Source organism: Cyrtonyx montezumae, unplaced genomic scaffold (assembly GCF_038088225.1).
Source record: "Cyrtonyx montezumae isolate F1298 unplaced genomic scaffold, pur_monq_1.0 scaffold_20, whole genome shotgun sequence".
Classification (NCBI taxonomy): domain Eukaryota; kingdom Metazoa; phylum Chordata; class Aves; order Galliformes; family Odontophoridae; genus Cyrtonyx; species Cyrtonyx montezumae.
In genome coordinates, this window is record NW_027071937.1 from 8,339,935 (window position 1) to 8,364,553 (window position 24,619).

Genomic DNA, 24,619 nt, shown 5'->3' on the forward strand with positions numbered 1-24,619 from the left:
GCCCTCCTTGGCAAACTGCCATCATCCCACAGTAAAATCATTCCACCTATCTTAGAAGTCCTGAGCAACAATAAGGGAACCTCGGGGTCTCCCTGGAACCAAAGGAGGCAGCACAGACACCACGCTTGCTTTGACCCCAGGAGACACAGCCAGCAGCCCCCTCCAAACCTCCTAGGGCTCCTAGAGTGTGGAGCTTCAGTGCAGGGAAATGCTGCAAAGAGCACTGCTGAGAGGAGAGAAAAGTGCTGGTACTGACCCAGAGATGACTGCTGGGTTTTATTGACACTGACAGAAACCAGACACCCATTTACAAGAGGATATCAGTGGGCAGCAGCTCCAGCCCATGTGTTCTGCAGGCTGCACAGCCCAGGCTGCTGCTGAGCTGTCTTCCCACGGTGTCCCCTGTTGGGAGGGGGCACAGCACACACCCCCAGCACAGCACCTACCCAGCAGGATGCAGGGAGCTGGGTGGCACCGAGGTGATGCAGAGGCACTCGCAGCCTAGTTGCAGTTCTTGGGCAGGCGATAGACGCCTCCGGAGTAGATGAGCTGCTGGTCCCTCACCTTCTTCTGCAGGAAGCCCTGCAGCTCCTGTATGTCGATCTCTGTGACCACGGGGCCTGTCATCACGAACATCTTCAGCATGCTGTGGATCCTCTCCAAGGACAGGCTCTCCAGGTTGGTCAGCATCGCCTGGATGTAGGTCCAGAACAGCTGCAGGGGGACGTGCAGTAAATCATTGGCACATCAGTAGCACGCAGAAAAGGGCTGCTGCTGAGCCTGGCCTTCGGGTGGGAAACACCCGAGGAGAGGGTGAGCTATCCTCATGCAGTCTGGGCACCACCCTCAGTGGATAAATGCAGGTAGGGCACCTCCACGGTGCACAGTGGCACAACAAAAACGCAGTGTGACACACAGGTACAGAAAACAATGGGAGTATCCCACCCCACACAGACAGCTCAGCCTGGCAGTGCTGGATGCACCTTTCTGGCACTCTAAGCTGAAAAACACCAGGTGAATCCAACTAACACCTGTTTTCAATTATGAAATCAAGTCTCAGCCCACTATTTTTGTTTGTATAAAAAAACCAAACACATTTAAACACATCTACAAATGCCCAAATTGCTGCCTGAGCGCTTTCTTGGAGCAAAGGCTGCCACCCACGGCCCACATCACCGTTACTTATGTGGATGATCGATTCACTTCAAGAACCCCTCAAGCTGGGCTTAAGTCACAGAACCCAAATCCGAAGGGCAAAGCAAATCCATCCCCCAAAACCAAAAGCATCGGACGCCTGCACCCCCCCACACCTGCAGCTCCTCCTCCTTCTGGTCAGCCTGCGAGGCCATGGCGGAGTCCCCCTCCTCATCGCTGTCGATCAGGACCACCTTCTCCACCTGGTCCTTCTGCTCCTCCTCGATCACGGTGAAGGTGCCCGGCGGTTCCTCGCGCAGCACTCCCTGCTGCAGCCACAGCGTCATCTTACGCTTCAGCGACGGCACGGGCACCTTGAGCACCTCGCTCAGCTCCGCCAGCGTCCACGTGCCTGCACAGACCACGGCTATCGGGGCCGGGCACGGGACAGCTGCCCACCCCACGGAGGAGGGGAAGGTCGCCCAGGGGGCACCGGGTGCTGAGCTGTGGCTTTTCCATGCGTTGTCTCCTTGAGGAGCTGTAGCTCCAGGCAGGTCCTGCTCCCCCACCCCCACCCCGCGGGCTCTCTCGGGCCCTATGGCAATGTGGCTTTTCCACCCACCTCTGTGTGACACACCACATCACTCACTCTTGGTCTGGAAGTGCAGGATGATGGCAGCGTGCACAGGGGAGACGGACAGGGAGAGCGTGCGGTCGGCCAGCTCCACGTCCAAGCTCACCAGCCCCAGGTGGTACTTCCAGTTCAGGGTCCTCATGGCCTGGAAGAGGGGGAACAGACAAATCTTCCAGCCCCTGTGCTGCGATGGCTGGCTGAACTCTATTACCTCCAACAAAGACAAAGGCTGCTACCACCTCATTATCTGTCCCACCATTATCCACTCTGTGCTCCCTCAAAAGGAAACACCCTTGACAGAAGTTGTTGCCCAACCCTTGCCCAATATCTGTGTCCCTCTCCTGCCTGAAAACCTCAAGAGAACAAACAGAAGGATGACAGAGTACTGAAGAAAAGAGGCCCAACATGGACAGGATGTCACACTTGCTACTACAGCACTACAGCCAACGAGCTTAGACCAGACTTAGCTGCCCAAGAACTTCAGCATCCAAATAATTAATATTGGTGTATCTTAGAAAATTCTCTTGCTTGACTGTGACCACAACTGCTAGCCAGGCACTATACAGAAATAAACCATAAAGAGGTGATGGCCTTATGTCGCCCCAAGGGAGGTTCAGGTTGGGTGACAGTGGTGAGGCACAGGTTACACAGGGAGTGGTGGAGTCACCGGCCCTGGAGGTGCTCCTGGAGGTGCACTGTGGAGATGTGGCAACTGGGGACACGGTGGGTGGGCATGGTGGGATGGGCTGATGGTTGGATATGATGATGATCTTTGTGGTCTTTTCCAACCGTGATGATTCTATAATTCATAGCTAAGCTGGTGTGGTTTCTAATCCACTTTCAAAGCTGGAGGAGTTCAGGATTCCACTGTAACACTGCGGGTGCAGCAGCAGCCAGGCTGTAAGGGACGCTACAGGGACTCTGGAAAGACCGTGCAAAATCATGCTGCATAGCAGAGCCAGCAACACAAAACTCTGATGGGGGGTTAAGGAATCCTCACCTTCAGTTTCTCGTACTTCTTGGAATAGGCTTCCATGGCTTCCTTGACCTGCTCTGGAAGCTCCAGCTTCTCCTCCTTCAGCGGTGGCCAGAACTCACTTGACAGGATGACGGCCACGAGGCTGAACGGGGGCCTCTCCTCCTCCGGGAGCTTCTCTTCCTCATCACGAATGTTGGTGTTAATGCGACGCGAGTCAGCCATGTCCTGGAGAAGGCAGAGGACGATAAGAGCCCTTCCACATCCAGAACAGCGCAGGCAGGAAGGGCAGGGGAAGCACCCTGCTGCTGCACCCACCCCCAGCCAACAACCCAACCCACTGGGCTTGAAGAACAGACATCCCCAATGCACTTCTGCCCGTCACAGCTCAGCCCCCTCCCTGGGATTCTCATAACCCCATGTCCATGAAGACCCTTTGAGGTCACTAAGTCCCTCTTCTTCACCAATGAGCTCAAGCACCCAGAACCTGAATTTAAAAAAGCAAAACGCAAACAACAACAACCAAAGTTGATTACTTTTAACATGACTTCACAATAGTGCATCTGAGCTTCCCCGAACCGCAGCTTCAGCAGCTCCACGTTGCGGATCTCCCTGGTGAGAGAAACAAAGGATCACACACAAAAGGGTTCCAAGAGACAAAGCCGGGTGCACTGAGGTTTCCTGATGGTTCATCCCCCTCCTGTACTTTGTCACCTTCTGCTCAACCTAAGCAGCCCCTGCAGGTCATTAGTGCTGCGAGAAAACAGAGGATGGACAAGGGCAAGACTGAGCAGGCAGCCAGTGAGACCTGACCTTCTAGATGTCACCCACAGCTGCAGAGGAGATGGCTCCAGAAATGGCATTCTGTGGGCCCAAGTCTGAAGCAGACCTCTGTGAGGTGACTTCACATGGGAAGCCCTGGGGCTGCTGGGCCTCACCTCTCAGCGCTGTAGTTGAACTGATGCAGCAGCCGGTCAGCCAGCAGCGTGCGGTACTCGTTGATAAACAGGTCCTTGCTGCCGTAGATGCTCACCAGCAGGCTGATGATGTCTGAGGACCGTCGTTTGGAACTTGATTTTCCTATTGAAATGCAGCAGAGAGCAGCGTGTGATGAACAGAGCCCCAGCCCTGATCAGCACAAGCAAAGGAGTGACTCAAGACCACAGCTAGCCACGGGCTGCCTTGATGCCTGCTCTTAACTAACCTGGATCCGCATCAACCGGGTCAGGGACCCAGTCCCCTGGTTCTGAGATGTCGTCATCACTCTCCTGGCCGTTCTCCAGTGTCACAGGGTCAGCCTTCGAGAGCTCATTTGCAAGATCTCCAGAGCCCTCAGCATCCCCCGTGAGACCGGCCACGATCTGCCGCACGGTGTCCTCCCGCGTCCTGACAAAGGGAGAGAGGAACAGAGCCAATGGAGGGGAGGGGAGGGGATGCAGAGCGCTGCCCTGAGAGCCTCTTACCTCAGGTACTTCCTGATGGGCTCACAGGCGACCTCCAGGATAACCATGGAGGGGTCCAGCTCCCGCAGGGCCTTGATGGCCGAGATATATAACGTGATGATGTCGGATGTGTTGACACCTACGAGAAGGGCAGGGGAGCAGCTCAGAGTCCCAGAGCACAGATTTGAATGCAAGAAAGGTTTTTGCCAGATCTACGGAGCTGAAGGCAAAGGGCTCGCAGCCCTATTGGCCCATCCACATGAATAGAACGGATCTTTATGGCTGAGAAACCAGCTCCAAGCACAAATACAGGCTCAGAGACTGCTAAAAAACCAACTCATCTTCCCAACCCACCCAGGCCAGAGCTAAACTTGGGAAGCAGAAAGGGTTGGGATGTAACCAGCTGCCACTGCCCATGCATGCTCCAACACAGCGCACAGCCTGGCTGCCTCTCGCTCAGCACCCACAGCCAAGCTCCTCACGTGTTGTGATGACGTGCCCAGGGATGTAAAACCCACCAGGATGCAGAAGTCGTATTTCCAGTGCGCTTTTCAGGGAGCTGAGCAGCTTCTGCCTCAGGTTTGTCCTTTCCAGGCAGAACTTGAGGTCCTCCACAGCAGGCTTTGATTCTGGGAAATCTACAGACCGAGCAGCCATAAGAAACGCTGCCATGCTCCAGGGGGAGAGAGCGTGGCTCCGGGAGGCGAGGACAGATGGTGAGCACAGATCTACCATTCAACCCAAGCCCAGCAGTGAGTGAAAGCACAGTGAATGAGTGGTTCACACCCACCTCGAATAATGCTGAACAGCTCTTCGATCAGCATGCTGGCGTAGATGCGGTAGAAGAACCTCTGGACGTGGCACCGCCAGCGCTTCAGGGTGCTGCTGGCTTCAGGAGAGGGGCGAGCCAAGGGGCCATCCTGCAGAAACACCCTGCTGAGCCAGCCGAGCACCTTCTCGATCCACTGCAACAGCAGAAGGAGAGCACACGGATGGAGGACCCCTCTGCACAGCTGAATATTCCGTGCTGCAGAATTCTACGTTTTTTTTATCTGTATTTGCAGAACTGTTCTCTTTGTGGGAACGGGAGCCAAGTGGCCATCTCAGCGCCCTCAGCACAGAACTTTGGTGGTTCCTGAAGTCATTAAAAACAAGCAAGCCATCGCCAAATGCTCCCAGTCCTAGCAACCAAATGCAGGCACTGAGACAAGACCCCAAACATCGACCCAACTGCTTCATAGCAATATCCTACAACCCAATCAAAGGGCACCAGGAGGATGATTTTCTACAGAAAAATGAGTGTTTGCCATCATTCAAATGTACACAACTACTACATCCAGATATTCAGAACAGAGGGGTTCCCTTTCTCCTTGAGGTGGCAAATGCGTCACACTACTTGAGGTAGTACCTGAGTATCAGCAGTTATTAGGTGTTACTATAACCAGGTTTGGGCAGCCTGAAAAGTGCTCAGCTTGGCTGTGGTGTGCCAGTGTTAATGCCTGGTTGTCTGTCTGAGCTGGGAGCGGAGGAGTGCACGAGTTGTGCCCATAGAACTACAGGGCAGGAGGACGTGCTGCAGCTCAGGGCACCCAAGCACCAGTTCTGGGCAGAACTGGAAAAGCTGAAAAGCATTCTCCTAAAGAACAAAAGGAAAAGGCAATCATCGATGCAAAGCAACTCAGTGGTGAGGAATGCCTTTATCACCCCGCTTTCCCTATGAGTTTGTCTCCGAGCACCCTTTGCAGCAGGGCCAGAGAAGAAAGTGTTGCACAGCAACTGAAGGGAAGCAAACACCAAATCACTGCCAATGTTTGCAGACAACAAAAGCGCCCAGCGTGGCACACAGCGACGAAACCAGGACAACAGCACGGAGCAGGATGGTTCACATGGCAACCTGACCTCACGCACTGCTCGTCAGCACAGGCCAACGTGAGGCCATGCATCAAAGAACAAAGCACTGAGCGTGTCCCAGAGCAGCCAGAACCTTGAGAAGAGATTTAAGGTCATACAGAGCAAAGAGCTCGACGCAAACTTGGTGCAAGGCAGCAGCAAAAGAACTGAGGAGGTGCAAGGAAGGATTCGGGGTGAGAACACCATCTGCCAGCGTGGCTGCCTACTTCAAGGGGATGCTGATGGTTAACACTGAGAACCAAGTCCCAGGCCCACCTCCACGCAGGGAGGGCTGGCTGCCAGCTGCACGGCACTTCACAGCGTTGGGAGAACAGAACCACAGAAATTATTCATTAACAGGGACACGGCCAGGTGAAATGTAATGTGTGTAGGGCAGAGCACACCCTCTTCTCTGGCATTAAACCAAAACGTTAAGTTTTAACCACTCCTCTTCTGCCACAAGTGGTGGAAGGCACAGCCCAGGACCAAGGAATTCAGGTGGATTCAGGTGGAGCAGCTCCACGCCTCCGAAGCGAGGCCCTCCTTACCTCCTGGAACTCGTTCAGGAAGGAGTGCTCATATTCTCCCCGGCATCGCCGCTCCATCCTCTCCTTGATCATCCTGTGCAGGATGGTTGTGACCGCGTCAGCGCTCACTCTCTCCAGCAGGTTCAGCCGGCGGCTGCGGACACAGAGACCCGAGTGAGAGCGAGCAGAGCACGAGCACACAGAGCAAAGCTAACCAACAGAGGGCACGTGCTGCCCCGCGTGGTGCACGGGTGCAGGCGTGGCTCTTAAACCAAACACCGATGGCCAGCAGCGATGCGCTGCATGCACAACACACCACGCGACTGCCATCCTATCTTCTTCAGAAGCACTGTCATAATTGGACCATAGGATCACAGAATCATTTGAAGTTGGAAGGGATCATTAAAGGTCATCTGGTCCCACTCCCTGCAGGGCACAGGGACTCCCACAGCTCCATCAGTGCTCAGAGCCCCATCCCCTGATCTTGGCTGTCTGCAGGGATGGGGCACCACTGCCTCTCAGGGCAACCGGTGCCTCATTGCCCTTACTGTAAAAACTTCCTCCTTATATCCAGTCTAAATCTCTCCTCTTACAGTAGGAAACCATTTCCCCTTGAACTATCACAACAGACCCTGATGAACAGTCTGTCCCCTTCATTAATATACGACACTACTGCTATCTCATCTCATTCAGAAATATTACTTCCTAGTTATCCAAAGCTTTTTCACTTAGAGAAGCTTGCTTAGAAAACCTTAGAAAGGTACTCCCACCTCCAGTGAGAGGCACTTCAATCCAGAGGAGCACCACCAGCCAGCACGCAGCTGCAGAAACAACACGAGAAGATCCCGACCCAGGACTCCTAACCCCACGCACAACTCCTCCAGTTCTCAGCCATGCAGAAAGGTGGGGCTGCTCCCTCGTGGGACATCAGGCAGCCCCACACCATACGTACAGAATGTCATTGAGCTGCCGAAACTGCTCCATGGCCGTGGGACACCAGCACTGCTCCCTGCTGCTGCCACAGCCCGCACATGCTGTGCTCTCTCCTCCGCTCTCCTCCGTGTCACTCTCCTGCTCGGCCTCGCTCACGCTGCTCTCGCACTCGTTCATTCCTTCCTCCCCCTTCTTCCACTGCCGCATGTATATCCGGAAGGTGCGGCTGTAGAACTGCCGGATCATCTTCTGGAAGGGCTCGGTGGTGGAGAAGAAAAGGATGGCTTTGAACATGGTGTAGACCTTCTCCCGCAGCGTCTGAGCGCCCGTCCCCAGGAGCAGGCCCGCCTCGGTCCAGCCCTCCAGCAGCTCCATGCTGCTCAGGTAGGGCTCCAGGCGGCACCTGAGAAGGCAAAACGCGTCCAGAAGGAGCGCGGAGCACTGCTGCTCCTCCGCCGTGTTCTCATGCTGGCCGATGCAGTTCCAGAACTCGGGAGCGATGTGTGCCTGCAGGTCCTTCTGCAGCACCTCCAGGAACCACTCCTCCACGGCCGCGTGCAGCCCATAACAGCGCAGCACCTCCAGGGCAGCCCGCAGCTCAGCATCCTGCAGCGGGCACACCGGGTCGCACCGCGCCGCTGCCTGGGGAGCGGAGGGGACAACACGCTGAGTACACTGCCACTTATCCCTGGAGGGGCCCACGGCTGCGGATGAGACCCTGGGTGTGGGGCAGCCAGCCCACGGCAGGGGTGGGTGGGCTGCAAGGGTTCTTCCTATCCAACCATTCTATGATTCTGTCACGTGTAAGGGACATTTCTAATCCAAACGTGCTGCCAGCTACAAGGACCCTTCCAACCCAACCACGCCGTGATCTGTGAGGACCCTCCAGCCCACCCATTCTCTGGCTCTGGGATCCCTAAAGGACTCTTCCAAGCCAACCGTTCTGACCCTGCAGGCAGACGTGTGCCTGAGGGGACCCTCACCCCGCGATGTGATGCTGTGTGGGTTCTGCCCGTCCCACAAACCCACTGCTATTGAATCAAAATCAGTTTTGTTGCTTGTATAAATTAACTAATGATATATTTTATAAGGTCTGCTCCAAAAGTAATGCCTCCTACTTTTATCACGCTGGCCCACAGCGTCAGAGGTGGACGTTGGTGGAATGGAGGCCGAACCTTCCCACCAATATTTCATGACGTTTCGTCACCGCGTGACAGACGGCAGCAGAGGGGCAGCCTGACAGAGCGGTGCCTGACGTGGATACGCACGATATGGAAACGCGTGGAGCAAAGGGTGGAACTGAATTCCTCCGGCACGGAAAAAAAAAATGGCACCCGCCGACATTCACCGACGCGAGAGCCGGTCCCCTCCACCCCGCGCGGCCGAGCGCGACGCGAAAAGGCCGAGCGCTGGCGACGCGCAGAACGACAGTTGGGAACGCGCTCCATTTCCAACTGCAGCTCCCACGGACTGAAACGAGAAGCGTCGCTTCCGGGGCGACCTAGCAACGCTGCCGCCCTCCCAGCGCGACCAGCGTCCCGAGCCGAGCGGCTGCGCCCGCGCGGCGGTCCCCGTCCCGTCCCCTCTCCCCGCTCACCAGCCCCAGCGCGGCGGGCGGTACCAGCGCGGCGCTCACGGCGCTCCACGCGGCGGACAGCCCCGCGCCCGCCGCCTCCATCTCCCGCAGGAAGGGGCGGAGCGCCGCTGGGGCCGCGCGATGAGCGGAAGCGCCGCGGGAGCGCTGCGCGGATACGACAGCGCGCTGCTCGAGGGTGGGTGAGCGGGGACGGGGGGGAGGGGGGGAGGGGGGGAGGGGTCTGCGCTCACAGCGCGCCTCGTCCCGAGCAGGGCTGGCGGAGCTCCGCGCCCGGAGGGATGAGCTGAGCGAGCGGATCCGGGAGGAGGAGGCGGAGCGCGGACGGCTGCAGAGCCGCATCGTGGAGCTGAGCGAGCGCCTGGCACGCAGCTCCGAGCGCGCGGCGCGGCACATGGCTGCGCGCAGCCGGCTGGACGCGTGCATCGCGCAGAGCGAGGCGGCCTACGGCAAGGTACGGCTGGGAAGGGGCGGGCGGGATGCGGGTCACGGGAATCGGGGCGGTGGTGCCCCGGGTCGGGATGGGGCTCTGAGCGCTGATGGAGCTGTGGGTGTCCCGCTGCAAGGAGTGGGATCGGATGGCCCTTAAGGTCCCTCCCAACTCAGACGGTGCTGTGATTGCTCCGTGCAGAGTAACGCTTGAGTTTGGTTCCTAAGCAAACCCCAGTCCGCGCTTTTTTTTTGTTTTGTTTTGGTTTTTTTTTAAGAAATAAAAGATTTTTTCCAGGCAGTGGCCACCTTTCTCCTATTTGTTTCTTGAATGTGACCAACTGCTGTAAGCGTGGCATCCTCCCCACCTACCCGGACCAGAGCTAACCTTGGGAAGCAGAAGGGGTTGGGGCGTAAACAGCCATCGCCTGCACACACCCAACGCAGCCCTGCTGCCTCTCATTCAGCTAACACAGAGATGACAGCTCCCAGCAGAGCACCACTCACCACCGAGCTCCTCCCAGTGCTGTGATGGCACACACGGGGATGTAAAACCCACTAGAGTGCAGAAGCAATGTTTCCAGAGCACTTTTCAGGGACCCCAGAAGATGTTCAGAGCATTTCTGAACGCTGTAGGGAAGAGAAGGTGTAAGGAAGTGCTCTGAGAGCTGAAGGTGTGGGGAGAATTTGTGTGAACACGTAACAGCTTGGAAATGGTGTTGTAAAGTTACACCACAAACAGCACAGGTTTGAAAAGAAACCTCTGGGACACAAGGCACAACTCCCTGTCCTACCAACAAATCCGTGTTTATTGAAATTAGGAGTAAAGTCACAGCAGGTGGAAAGCCAAGGGGGTGAGGAGAGGAAACAGTCATCCTGCAGACAGAAACAAGGAAGAGTCCCTTTCCCCTGTATTCTTGTGTGTGATGGTGCTCCTTGCCCTTCCCCAGCCCATGAGAGGCTCAGGACCAACCCTAAACCCCCTCCCCCCATGGAGACAAGGCAGCAGGATCCCACCCGTCCTGCCCCATCTCTCCTGCTCCCTCCTCTGACCGTTTCATGATTCCTTAAGGCCATAGGAGAGCACAAACGATCTTTGGGACTGCAAGAGCCACTTTCTGTTACAGTTGTCCACTTAGCAGCAACATAGAAACCTAGTGTTGCCTTGTCTCCTAGGGCACAAGTGGGAGTGTTAGATTATATAAAATATGTGCTAAAAAAACCCAAAATGAATTAAAAGAGGAAGATTTAGTTTGTTTTAAGGTTGTTTTAGGTTATGTATTGAGGCAAGAAACCTGAAGCATGCAGTTTTACTGGTGGCAATCATTGGGTCTGCTGCATAAAAATTTAATACTGCTCCAAAAGCCTGAATATCAGCATCTCTTAGGATCCACAAACTGCTGCAGGAAGGTCTCTGCTTTGTGTTCCAAGACAGATACATGGCTTAAGGTATTTCTGATTCAGAATACGGGCATGTACCAGAGAAATTCCTGCAGTGAGACAGAACACATAACTTCTTGGTGTTGTATGGCCCTAAGGGGTGGAGGATCCCTCGTGCTGCAAGATACAGCAGCTGAATGCAGAGAGAACTATTGATACAAAAGAATATAAGCTGTTTTTATTTCCTTCTTTCCCAGATTCTGGAGAGTTCTCAGACATTGCTAGATGCCCTGAAGGGAGAAATTGGGAATGCTAGCAAAGCCAGTGAGCCAGCAAGCACTTCAGAACCAACACCTGGACAAAAGCATTCCTAAAGCTGTTCTTCAGCCTGGTGAGGCCCATTGGTCAGAGGCAGCTGCTGTCCTGGTACAAGGATACCACAGTTAATAAAAGCTTTTTGCATATTGTTCAGCATCCCTTGCTGACCCACAGCAGAACAGAGCCAGGACAGACAGCTCTGGGTCCACCACTCACAGATCTGTGACACTGCAACTCAAGAGCTCAAAAGCCTGAGCTTTCCAGAGTACAAGATATAAAAAGGTATGAAGAACATTTTCAGATCATAGATCGATGTCAGCTTGGCTAGACGTTGTCTGTATGTAACACACAAACCAGTAAAACCCATCAAGCCACCAAAAGATGGCAGCCTGGTCCTTGGGGTAGAGCCATGCACTGGGTACCGCCCATTTCACAAAGCCCATGGAGGCTGTGTCTATTCCAACTGCGTCTCTTTTAATCCCAGAAGTACAAATCACATTAGCAGCAGTGTTCAGTCTTTTCCAGAGTGCAATTTTGACCCTGAGCGTACAGTAGTAGAAAATTTAAATGGAAGAGTCTAGCGGATTCCTTTGCATATTGGCTGCATCAAACAATTACAACAGAACTATAAAAACTCTAGAAAAAAAATTATATTCCTTGTTCAAGTTCTGCAGAAGGAAGGAGTGAAATGGTCCTCCTGTGCTTTGCATAGAGAAGCAGTGTGAGCAAGGCAAGAAGCAAGTCTCCCCACCACCTGAAAGACACACAGATGTCAGGCCTGGCCCCATTAGATGCCAAAACAAAAGGGCAATCAATCACAATTAGCAGTTAATAGAGACTGGAGAGCAGAGGCAGTTACAACGAGATCAAAGCTATGGCCAATGTTTAGGAACCCCCACGGGGCTCGAGCCGGACCGGGCGCTTCCCTGCTGTCAGTGCAGAAGTGACAGCTAAAGCTGAAGGCACTCCTTCCCCTGCCCACCCCACACGGTGCACTCAGCATCCTTCACAAGAGCAGAACTGGCACATGAATTCCATGAAGTTTGGTGAAACAAGGCCCAGGAACACATGGAGAACAACCCGAGAGCCCTCAGCAGTCCTCCCAGTAGGCAGCCACTGTAACCTGGCATCTGCCCTGAGCTTCCTTCACCGGGGCCTCTCATGAGAGAAGCATTACAAACACTGCCTGGGCCCACTGAGAGAATCCACGTCCATCCTGGGGTTGCACACTGCTTTAAGATGTCTATCGACAGCTGATCTTGAACAAGGAATATGCAAGGCCACAGGGAGAATAAACCATACGCGTTAAAAAACAGCAGTTCAGGTCCCAGAACCCAGTGCAAATATTCTCCAAAGACAGCCGAGGGCATCCAGTCCTCCCTTGGCAGCAGGATCCCGTGAAATCCGAGATGAGGGAGGGACCCGGGCGGTGCTCCCCGGCTCTCGGCGCTGCACTGCGGGCTCTGCCCAGCAGCGGCTGCTGCAGGCTCGAAGATGTACATCAGAAGTACAGAGCAGGCTCACTGCTGAAGCCCGAGAGTCCACCCTTCTCAGCTGGGGTGAGCTGTGCAGAAAGCAGAGTTGAAAATGGAGTCGTCACCAAACTGAAAGCAAACTGAGTACCCGCAGATCTGGGTGGTGAAGGCTGTGGTGGCAGCTTGCCTGGGGCTAACGAGTACCTTCATTCCCCTCTAGAAGTGCCCTGCAGCCTTAGGACTTCCTCACACACACACAGCTGGTGGTCACAGGGCCTGCATTAATCTCTCCCACCGCACAGGGAGGTGTGCCACAGCCCTCAGACAGCTGTTCTGGAGGAGGCACATCCCATCCCACCCGCTGCCCGGACTGAGAGCACAGGACAAAGCCAGAAACCGCTCTGAAGTCTCACCATGACTTGGTTCCCACGGGAATCAGCTTCCTTCAGGAGGGGTCCCTTGGCAGGCACCTCCTCATACTTCTGCTCCTGCCACTCGCTGAACTTCACAGAGTGCTTTGGGGTGTAGCTGGATAGATCTGCTGCAAGGACAAAGCTGATGTGAATGCTTCTCACCACCCCAAAAGGAAGAAGGGCCAGGATTACGGCAGGAACAGGATGGGCAAGGAACCTGCAGCAGGCCCAGAGCTGCTAGCAGGCATTGCAGCACCACCTACCCCTCAAAATAAAGGGTACTTTTAAGTTTTACATTTTTAAGTTTCACTGCATCTCAGAGAGATGCGAGAGAGGTCTGGGACTTCCCTGATCTGGTTTCAAGCCCTGTCCCCAGTAAAACCAACCCTGCTGTCACATTGCCACACATTTCCAGGTGTCTGGGGCACATATACTGGGCTGTAGGCAACATGGACAGGGTCAGACACTGCCAATAACCCCGCAGCACCCACCTCACCCACCTGAGTTAGCTGCGTTGGGGTGCAAAGTGCTGTTTGGGCGTGGAATGTGAAAGGTGTGAGACTTGTCCTCCTCTGTTTCAGAAGCGTGTCCTTCCTCTTCCTCCTCCTCCTCCTCCTCTTCTGCCAGCGAGCTCTCCGACGGATACTCAAACATGGTCTGCAAACTTGTCTCATTGAAAGAGATCTTCATCTAGACAACAGCAAAGGAGAATCATTAGAAAGCAGCGTGAGGAGCCATTGCTCCCATTGCTCATGCCAGCAAAGCCCTCCTCCACCCCAAAGCTTCACCATCCCATAAGGAAGGCGTCGTGTCCTCCCACACCTTTCCCCACATGCCCTGTTGAAGCCTTTCATGAAGGCAGGCAGCCAAACAGATGGGACAGAGTCAGGAACCCCCAAAGTACTCCAGCTTTTTGCCCCAGCACACGCCTGGCCACCACTCACACTGCGGTGCCAGCAGCCAGGGCTCTGCTGCACGACCCCTGGGGCAAGTGGGGCTGCCAAGGAGGAAAGAAAAGCATCCTCATGTTGAAAAGGTGACATCTCTTAACACCTGTCAACAACTTGGAGTTCCTATGTGCTAGGCTACAGAAACACCAGTGATCAGGACCACATTCTGGGGAGGACATCACAGCAAGAAACTATCTACACTAGGCAGCAAACAGATTAATGCCAGAAGCAGCTAGAGGCGAGATGGTCACAGGCAGTATTAGAGAGCAGACATGCCAGGTAAGTGCGAGCTCCTTCAGGTGCTGTTTCCAAATCAGTTTTATTACCTATTCTCACTAATGACCTTTTTGAGATAACTGAGAGACTGAAAAATGATGATGACTCCAACTTGCAATGTGGTCAAGGTTAAAAAACAAAACTGTACGGGTCAGTAGGAAAGTCAGACAGCAAGAACCCTACACAAGGGCAGACATTTAAGACCAACCCCTGCTCTAAGAGCCTCCTTAGGACTTCAGCAATGGTGAAAACTTCATCACGTGTGAATAAAAGTGGAAGGCACAACCTCCCCAGAGCAGAAAAGCCAAACCCAGACACTAACTGTGGATGAAGGCTTCCAAGTTCAAAGCTGTCCTAATCATTACCTACAGCTTTGAAGATCTGGTTACAATCAACTCACCTTCCTTGGGCAGGTGGAGCTGAAATTCAGCCTGCTGACACCAACAAAGACAGAGGTCGAGGAAAAGCATATAAGCTCTTTGTAAGTAACCCAAGAAAATAAACACCAAGGAGCAAAGAACTGCTGATGCCAGCACACAACGCAGACAAACAAGGATAAGCCTGCTAGGAATATGTTCGAGCCAAAAATAGGAGAGTATCCAGCCAGTGCGGATCAGGGCTCAGGACCAGCTGCCCAAAAGGGTGTTTTGATCCCTTCACTTCTAACTGCATTTAAAATGGAGCTAATAGGGTTACGAACAGGATTAAGCACACGGGCAGCAGGAGCTGGACAACTCAGGGCTCCTCCGATCCTGTGCAATCAGCAGCAGGAAGGAAAATCAGTTCACCTGCCCATGTACCACACTCCTTCACACACAGAACACATGTCGGGCTCGGGAGCAGCACACGGCCCTTGCCAGCAGCTCCCGTTTCAGAGATGGGGGCTGCAGAGGGATGTCTCTGTGCTGGGCTGCTCCCCGAGCTGCTGACCTAGATGCTCCCTGGCCTGAGGCAGCTCACAATGTGTCTCTGTGTGGGTCTGGGCAGCACTGCCAGGCTGGGGGCTGCGGGATGGAGCTGCCCTGGGCCCCCGGGAGCCACTGAGCCATCCAAGCTTAGGAGACAGAGCACGGTTTTCCGTGTTTTCTGCTAACAGAAGGAAAGCTGTAAGGAATATGGCTTCAAGACCCGTCAGGACTAAAGCTGTGCACGGAGCAAGGGCAGAAAGCAGCCCTGCCTCACAGCAGAGCCCCAGCAGGAGCAGCATCCAGAGGCAGCCCTGCAGGCAGCAGGCCTGAACCCCAAGCAGCTCCCATTTGTCTGTGGCCAACACCAGCTCCCTGCCATGCTCTAGGAGGCAATGCTGAAGCTATCCACCTGCAGCACTTCCAGCCCCACACCGCACCCCTACACACCACGGAAGGGCCCTGATGCCATAAAGCTCCCAAGGACACACCTTGGCAAAGCAAACAGCACAGGAGCAGCTTATGATGAGAGTGGGAAGCAGCTGGGAATAAACCAACTGGAAGCTCAGTAATGGCACGCTCAGCAGCCCTGGCTCTGCAGGAACACAGGGGTAATGGGGTTATTTCTTTAGGAGAAAAACACATCCCAAGAGCCAGGCATGCTCAAGCCCCAGTCCTGCATGGGAAGGAAAACTGCAGCCTTCAGCTGGAAGTGTTTGCAGGGATTTAGTGGTATTTGCTCATTGGAATGCTCTACACAGAACTGTGGCACATAACCAGAGTCCAACCCCAGCGTGCACCTATATAGGAATGCTCTCAGCAATCGGAGCCACACTGGGAAGAATAAAGCCAGTTTTGGGGGGAATATTGTGCTGTTGAGCCACTGGGTTCTTGTTGCCATAGCAAAAATCATTTATTTATTTGCTAGGATTTGAGCAGTAATGAGTAATAGTGTACTTGGGAAAGAAAAGCCAGGGTAAACATTGCCCAGCAAGCCTGATGCTGGTAGTTGTACACGGCTTCGGAACACAGAAAGGAACAAGAGAAGTCTGCCTTGTTTTGAGAGATGCTGTCAGGACCCAGCCTGCACCCAGACAAAGAAACACCACCAACTCACAGCCACCTGCCCTCAAACAAGGAAGGCTGGCAGACCCCTCACCTCTGAGTCAGGGTGGGAAGCCTGAAAGTCACTGCAGTGAAAGGCACCACTGCCTGCTCCCAGCACACAGACACCAGGGCAAACCACGGGGCTCCTGGAGCTGAGGATGCAGATCAGTTTCTGCACTGTGGCTTTTCTCCACCCATCAGCACCGTGCTTGGCAGGTGCAGCAGAGCCAAAGCAATGGCAGAGCTGCTCCTCTCAGGTACTAAATTCCCTCTAACCACTCTCCTCCCCAAGCAATGTAATCCTGAAATGACAAAATGAGGGACTGTGCTGTCTCCTGCAGCCCTCGGGCACATGTGGGCTGCCAGCAGCTGCTGGCTGTGACTTGGAGCAGCTGGTTCAGCAGCTTTTCACGCCTGGTCAGCCAAATGCCTCCACCTTTCTCAGCAGCAGTGAGAGGGTTTGGGCTGATACCTGCAGGGAGCACAGATAGTTGAGCAGGATTTGACTGAAACTTCAATCAAGCATGAATAAAATCAGCGTTTTGACAGCAGATCAACCCACACTCCCATATGGTCTTACACTGAGCTTTGCTACATCTGTTTCACCACAGCAGTAATCAGAGATTTACTCAGTGAGACAAAGAAATGAGACAAAAGCCCGAGACATCACATCAGGGACCTGAGAGCTGCAGCATGGGCAGCTGGGGGCCCTGGGAAGCGTGCTGCTGCACAGCATCCCTAGGAGATCCACAGCGACAGCACGGGCAGCTGAGCAAGCACCAAACCCTGGGCATGGAGTAGCTGTTAAGCTCAACAGCCTCCAAGCTGCCATGGGGTACGATGGACAAACAGAGGGCACAGAGGGCAGAAGCACACACTTTACAGGGGACAGGAGTCCACGTGGCCCAGCCTGACCGTGCTCACACACTCAACAAGGGGTGGCATTCCAAAGCTGATCACTTCCACAGGAACTGCAGTTCCTCACCAGGCACTGCAGTCAATGAGCTATACAGTCATCGTGCAACACAGTTTCCTCTCTGAAACTTGGAGATGAAGGCTCTTTGGGAAGCTCACCCACTCCAGAGGAGTTAGCAATGAGCTCATCAACGTGCCTATACTCATCCTGAAACACAAACCTGTGCCAGCCCAACCCAGGCACATTGCTTATGCACGGCTCTGCAGTGGCCTTAGCACATCGCCAAGGCACTGGCTGTCATTCCAGAGAAGATAAGGAGCTTCTGTACATCTCAAGCCTTTCCTTGAAACACAAAGGAAGGATTTTTCCTTGGAATTCCCTACGGATGGAGCAGACAAGACGTGGCTCCTCTACCAGGCTAACCCCATGCTGCTCTGGCCACAGCTGCCCAGCTGTGCTCAGAAACGACGGATGGCATTTTTCTGTTGCCCTGTACAGCTCTGTTGGCTGTTCCACCTTTGGTTCACTTGATCGTGCTTTACTGAGACACGCTTTCCAACAGCAACACTCAATTTTACTCAGTGATCAACAGCAGAACTGAGTTACTTACCGAATAGAGCCAAAAACACTGAGCATTTACAGCAAAGCACAGCGGGGCAGCACAGTGCTGCTGGCAAAGGGGAGACCGCCTCCAGGACTGCATCCCAGCTCCCAACCACCAGGCAGAGCAAGAAAGTCTCCATTTACAAGGCAACCCACAAAGGCAGCCCTGTGTAATCAATATGCTGAAGCACATGGCAGACAGGAGCAAGGCATGGAGATTCGAAATATTAAACACCTCGCACGAGACGTGGGGAAGTTTCAAGTTCCTGCTGAGAACGGTCGGGGCAGGGACATCCCCAGGGCACCGCAGGGCACACAGCTCTTTTTAACTCTTCCCTTCACCATGCCAGCCAATGAGAGGCCCCAGTGCCCAAGTGGCCACAAGTGGTGCGGCACAAAGCAGCGATTCACCAAAGCAGCCCTTCGTCCCTCTGCACATCTGCACCCAGAGCCACAGCCTTCCACGGCTCAACAAGGAGTCCGTGCATTACTCAGCTCATAAGGGTCAGACAGATCTCCCTGCATGCATGGCGTGCTCTGAATGCACAAAGAGAGCAGGCAAAACCATGGTGCAATCAGTGCCAGGGCCTGGCGCCTTCACTAACAGCGCCGGATCTTCCCAGGATGCTCTCAAAGCATCTCAGCATGACAGAGCCTTCAGTGTGACTGCACTGCCACCCAGAGCACAAAGTGCCCTGAATCCCTCACGTTCTGGGGCCAGACAGAGCCCTGGGCACGTCCTGCCAGCTTCTGATTTGCTTCAGAGCTTTTCTTTTAGCCCTTCCGTCCCATTTCTCGCACATGAGATGGGTGCAAGTGAAGCATAGGACTGCAGGAGCAGCTCAGCACGGGGTGAGGCCGAGGAAAACCCCAGACTGCAAAAGCTGTCCCACTGCTGAGGACATGAATGTGACTCATCTGCTCCGTTGGTGCTGGGCTGCATCTGAAGGTGCAGGCAGGCAGCAAGTAAACAGAACAGCAGCACAGCCACACACCAAGGCTCAGGCCCAGCCTGCCAGCTGCTTTAGGCTCTACCACCGCTGTCTGCAGCCTTCAGCCATCAGCTGCACAGTCCAAAAATCAGCAGAGTTAGAAAGGGGTAGTCCTGCTCACACTGATACTGCTGGAGACCATCTCTGGCGGGCAGGGACCCGGGCTGAGCACAGACATGCACCTTCTGAGCAGAACTCCGCTGACCTCACCTGTCAAAAATTCAACACGTTCCAGTCAGATACATACTACAGCCCCTCCTTAAAGGTGGCACACGCATTGCTGCCAGCAAAGCATGAGGAACAGAAAGCAGTAAGGCACTAGCTCTCCAAGAAGGTAAAAAAACCCAAACTTCGACTTGAGCCCTCCAAAACACAGAGGGGACAGAAACTTCTTCAGGTTTCTGCAGACAGAATCCTGCTTCCACTACCTGGCAAACCTATATGTGCCATACCCTGCAAACAACACCACCAGCAGCTGCCAGCATTGAGATCCCACGTTGCACAGGCTTGCTGCAAGCAGGTTTGGGCAACAGCTGGAGGTGCTCACCCCTGCCAGCATCCTGAGCCTGCACCTGCTTCCCACCGACCACCACCAGAAGCAAGCAGACGGAGAGCTACGGGGTGAGAAGCTCAGCATGTCACACCAAGAGAACTGCTGCCCAGCCCTGCCTTTGCTGAAGGATGCATGCGGTAATCATCCAACAGACATTCACATGGGTATCTGCATGCCACATTCCAGCTTTAAGCTGCTCAAAACATTTTAAACCTGACTGTTCTAACCTGCAGCCTTTGTTGGTGGTTTTGCAGAGAAGTGGGGAAGCGTTTGGTTGCAACCGTGCGGATCCCACCCGTCTTGTTCTTGTAAGCCCTGCTGGCACAAAGCTGCTGCTCACTGTCCAGCAGTAACATGGTGCCTGCTGGTCTCACACCCTGAAACCCACAGGACTTGGGTGGCCTGGCTTAGAGGTCACCTTTCCCAAGAGGGCAAAAAACAGACTTGAATTGATGAGACATAAGGGATGAGTACAGCCCAGGTACCTTCTGTGCATGCAGGACTTCATGGGCAGGTCCAACCTCCACCATGCTGAAAGCACAAAGCCCAAAGCCAGACAGCTAAATCCTGGGCACCCTAGCAGCCAGCAGTCCTTCCCCAGGGCTCACTCCAACACACCAGCCACGTCGACCAGAAACTCAGATTCCTACCATGCTGACAACCCTAGGTATGTTACTCTGGCAGGTAACCAAGGATCGCTTCCTGTCAACTCACCCAAGCCAGATTTTATCCTCCATGATCCAAAAGATCCACATCCTGCAGCAAAGCCTTCCCTTCCACCTAGGGATGCTGACAGGCTGACATCTCCTCCCTTCTGCTGCCGTAACAGAGGATGAAGACAAGCAGCACACAGAGGTCACAGCCACGCTCAGCATCCTCTCCCCGGTGCCCTGTTTAGAACAAGGGTCAGTAGGTCTCCTCCCATCCCTGTGCACACATCCTGTCCTCACTGACAGCTCAGCCAGCCTCTTCTGCAGCCCTGCTGCACCTGCACTGATGGCAGTATGGCATGGAGGCTCCCTGGAATGGCCACAGAGCGGAGGAACAGACCCGAACCACCGCGGGACAGACCCGCAGGAGGACGACTGCTCAGACTCCTGCCCACACAGGCAGCCTGCTGAGAGCACGGTGAGGTCTCTGTCCCCTTTGGCCACAGCCTGTCCCACACAACCCCACATTCACCATCACAGCTCCACGAATACCTCTCCCACCTCAGCAGCTTGAGCTGCCCATGCTAAAGAGCAGGGACAGCTTTTCCGCCCCCCCCCCTGCATTTCTGTCCTCCCACCAGCTCAGCATCCAGGCTGAGAAGACAGCCCCAGCCCAAAACAAATGGCCGCTTCACATACTTAAGTTGTTTGGTTGGAGCAATAAAGATGGTTTCCTGAGGGCCCTGAGCAGCAGTGAGACGTGCAGTGATGCCACCAGCAGGGCTTGGCCACAACACCCTGAGGATGGGCCAGGGCCAGCCTGCAGCGATGGGTGGCTCAGCAGCCCAAGGGGATGGCACACAGAAACGTTTGCTCCTGCCCAGCTCAGCCCAAAACCAAGTTTCTGAAAGCCCCAACAGTGTCTACAAAACAGAACTCATATTTTTGGCCAGTTGCCTTGACGACACACTGCGATCTCTTGGGAACAGACCAAGGAATGCGTTCTCATGCAAGCTCCTTCCTTTTCAGGCATCAACACTCAGCCTTATTATCCAGAGTAAAAGCCACAAACATCCTCTGGGTTAAGAGTAAACAGAAATCTTTCCATTTGCTACAGCATCTCCTGAACCCCAGTTACAAAGTCACACCATGCAGGGAAAGGAGCAGGCAGAAAACCACAGCAAGGCCACAGCACAGCCAGGACCTCCAGGCTCTCCTCACACTGGGCCTTCTTTCCTGAAGGGTTTTTCCATTTATTTCAGCCTCTCAAGCTCTGCAGCGTGACAGTTCATTATTCCTTTGCCTTTAACCTCTCTCTTAGCAGAGGTGAGATCCCTCTGCATGCTCCCACCCCATTACAATGCAGAACAACCCACAGCAAGCTCCGTTACCTGCACGCACAGATCCCGGCAGACAGAGCAGCTGCCGACCAGTTTCAAAGAGCCACATGGCATCTCAGGCTGGGAAAGAGCTCTGGGTGTCTCTCTCAAACAGGAGCAGGTGGAAGTGGGAGAGAGCGTGCAGGACTGTGCCCAGCAGCACTCAAACAGCCCCAGGGACGGAGGTGCTCCTCTGTGTCCTTCTGCTGTCTGTCCTCCTTTCATGCCACGCTGCACTAGCTTTGCCCTCATCACCCTTCTTCCTTTTTGTACAGTGTAAGGATGGCAACTGCTGAGCAGCTTTGCCTGCCCCGCTTCAGATCTGCCGCCCGCCTCAGGCAGGAGGAGGTTAACCACACACGGGGAGCTCCTATGAAGGAGCTTCATCACATTAAGCCAAGAGGAGCAGCACTCTGCCCAAGTGAGACGAATCCCGTTCAGAGCGTTTCCTCGCACTGCCCCGCAGCGCCTCAGGCACCCACTGCATTCCGCCCATCAAACACACCGAGCAATTCAGGTAACTGTCACACAGCGCAGGAATCAGGGCCTGCAGTGACACAGCCCTGTGCTGCTCACACAGCAACACCCACAGCTCAGCACTACGCGTGTGTGTCCCAGAGTGGGACGCGGAGCACTGGGAGTTGAGCGGCTCTGAGCAGCAGATGCACAGCCCCGGAGGGGACAGGCAGCATAATCCCATCAGGAGGAGTTAAGCTGGTGCTCATCTCTTTCTGCCTCATAGAGCCCTAATCCTGAGCCTCTACCAATAGGTCCCTAACGCGGGGAAGCAGCACTGCACTCTGCAACGCCAGCAACCCCAGGGAGCTCACAGCAACCCCAGGGAGCTCACTGCTCGCAGCACAGCCGCAGTCCCAAGCACACAGCTTTCCTCCACCTTCTGAACACCACAGTCCGTTCACTTTCTGTTGCTGTAACTCCAAGAAGAGGTCCCAGGTGCTGCCCACCCCCTGCCCCGCAGCTCGCACGGCTGGGCAGGCAGCGAGAGGCTCCTGGGACAGCCCTGCTCTGAGCCGTGCCCCAGGCCATTACCTTCTTGCGACGGGAGCCCCTCTTGCTCATGCAGGACCTCTCCAGGGACAGGTACCCGCCGATCACTTCGATCTCGTTCACTGTGGGGTAGCGCTTTTTATGGGATGTCCCCACCTGGGGCCCCTCAGCGTTCTCCACAGCTTTGCCTCTTCCTTTGGTTTCCTCCTCCTCCTCCTCTTCCTCCCGCCGGGGCCTTCCACCAGCCTCAGGGAGACCCTGCGGCCCCGAGGTGACGGGCTTCCTTTTGGGCACCACAGTGAAGGTGTTCCCCCCCCTCTGGTGGAGCCCGGGGGAGTGCGGTCTGTAGAGGGACACGGAGGAGAACTCCATCTCCAGGTCAGGGCCGGTCCCTGCGGGCTGACCCACGTTCTCCGTCCTCGCAGCCCTGGGGGACAGCTCCCCACCGTCCGGCTCCACGATGTCATCGATGTAAGTCACAGGTACCAGCGGATCCAGAGGCGCCGGCGGGGAAGCGACGCGCTCTTCGTGCTCCGCAGCGGAAACCCGCGGGGGCTCCTTCTGCACCTTCTGCTGCGGGGTCGGCGGCGGTGGCCCCGTCCCGGTGCCCCGGGCTGCAGGCAGAGCCGTGCCACCCTCCCGGCGGGGCACGAAGAGGAAGGAGTTGCGTGAATTCAGGCGCAGCTTGGCCAAGGCCTGAGCCTGCAGGTCGTGGGCAGGGATGGCGGCCAGGTCGGGCTTGGGGGCCGGGTGGATCTCAAAGGAGCCCCCAGCCCGAGGGGCGGACGCGGAGAGCGGCTGGGTGGCACTGGGAGCCAGACTGGCACTGGGCGGGGGTGACGCAGCCACTTCGACCTCCTCCGGCTTTGGCCTCCTGGCGTTGGCAGCGCTGGTGGATGGCACTGGTGGCCCCTTGGGCGGCACCGCGCTCCTGGCGGTGGGCTCGGGGACGCGGCTGGGGGGGGGCAGTCCCCGGGGGGTCACAGTGAAGGAGTTGGAGCCGATCTTGTGGAGGAAGCAGTTGGCCTGGGGGGCTGCGGCTTTGGGGGCAGCCGGCAGGGCAGGGGGAGAGATGGGGACCGCCGGTGGGGTCGCGGCCCTGGGGGGCGGCGGGACCGCCTGGGGACTCGCGGGACGAGGGGCGACGGCACGGGGGGGGGCCGGTAGCGGCTGGGGGACCGCAGCCCGGGGGGAGGCAGCCCGGGGGGAGGTCGGGGCGCCCTTCGGGACCGGGGAGCGGGGGGAACCCGGCGCCGTCGGAGAAGGAGCGGGAGCGGCCCCGGACGGCACTTCCCCGCCCCGACGGCGGCGGCCCCGCGGTCGCTGCCCGAACTTCTCCAGGAGACGGCTGACGGTGCCCGGCTCCGCGGCCTCGGGCGGCTCCGGCGCTTCGGCCGCCTCGTAGATGAGGACCTGGTCGGCGCGGATCTCGGCGAGGGCCGCTCCCCGTCGGGCCAGCAGCTCCCGCAGAGGGTCGGCGCGTTGCGGCGGGGACGCGGCGGAGCGCTCCCGGCGGCGCCCGGACGGCGCGTCCCCGGCGGCGAAGCAGGCGGCGGAGTCGGGCTGCGACTCGATGATGAGGATGTTGTCGGCGCGGATGGTGCGGATGCCCGGCACGGCGCTGTACAGCTCCAGCAGCTGCCGCAGCGGCCGCTCCGTCTCGGGGCCGTGCCCGGGCAGCCCCCGCCGCAGCCGCCGCCGCTCGCTCTCCAGCCGCATGAAGGGGTTCTCTCGGAGCGGGCCCAAGCTCTCGGCCACCACCAGCCGCTCTCCCGCCGCCGCCGCCGCCGCGGGCTCCATCTCTCCGGCGGCCGCCCCGGCCAGCTTGGCCCGCTTCCGCTCCAGGATCTGCCGCTTCCAGGCGGGCTGAGCCCGCGGCCCGGCCCCGAGCGGCGGCGGCTCCGCGCTGCTCATGGCGGCGGTGCTGAGGGCACTGCCGCGCCGCGGCCGCCGCGTCCTCCTCCCCTTCCTCCGCCTCCTCCTCCTCCTCCTCCTCCTCCTCCTCCTCCTCCTCCCGCCGCACCTGAGCGGGGCCCCGAGCGGCACCGCCCCCGGGGCGGGGCGGGTTCGGGGCCGTGGAGTATCGCGGGTGGGACGGGGCGCGCGGAGACGTCGGAAGTTCGGTTCCTCGCGGC

The 24,619-nt window shown here is 56.1% G+C and overlaps 3 protein-coding genes across 5 annotated transcripts in view; all 3 read right to left on the reverse strand.

Moving 5' to 3' along the window:
- Positions 1-243: 243 nt before the first annotated feature.
- Positions 244-9,575, reverse strand: ANAPC2 (anaphase promoting complex subunit 2). The gene is made up of 13 exons (XM_065737676.1): positions 9,134-9,575; positions 7,556-8,178; positions 6,625-6,757; positions 4,977-5,151; positions 4,705-4,824; positions 4,208-4,325; positions 3,949-4,130; positions 3,683-3,824; positions 3,281-3,356; positions 2,769-2,972; positions 1,784-1,913; positions 1,311-1,546; positions 244-714 (listed from the first exon to the last, which is right to left on the reverse strand). Exons 1-13 carry the CDS (start codon positions 9,554-9,556, stop codon positions 502-504), a joined length of 2,775 nt encoding a protein of 924 aa, XP_065593748.1. The 5' UTR covers positions 9,557-9,575; the 3' UTR covers positions 244-501.
- Positions 7,036-24,619, reverse strand: part of PNPLA7 (patatin like phospholipase domain containing 7) — a 198,824-nt gene continuing 181,240 nt past the window's right edge. For both annotated transcript variants that reach the window (XR_010622293.1, XR_010622292.1), the window contains exon 36: positions 7,036-7,054. The gene's annotated coding sequence lies outside the window, so the exon portion shown is untranslated. The remainder of the gene's footprint in view (positions 7,055-24,619) is intronic.
- On the reverse strand, positions 11,711-24,458 carry TPRN (taperin). 2 transcript variants are annotated; one of them, XM_065737678.1, is made up of 4 exons: positions 22,527-24,458; positions 13,646-13,835; positions 13,146-13,270; positions 11,711-12,821 (listed from the first exon to the last, which is right to left on the reverse strand). In XM_065737678.1, the coding sequence occupies exons 1-4, from the start codon at positions 24,396-24,398 to the stop codon at positions 12,759-12,761; spliced, it is 2,250 nt and encodes a 749-aa protein (XP_065593750.1). In that variant the 5' UTR covers positions 24,399-24,458; the 3' UTR covers positions 11,711-12,758. The 2 variants fall into 2 exon arrangements, with proteins under 2 accessions (XP_065593750.1, XP_065593749.1); XM_065737677.1 differs by having other exon boundaries at positions 13,146-13,273.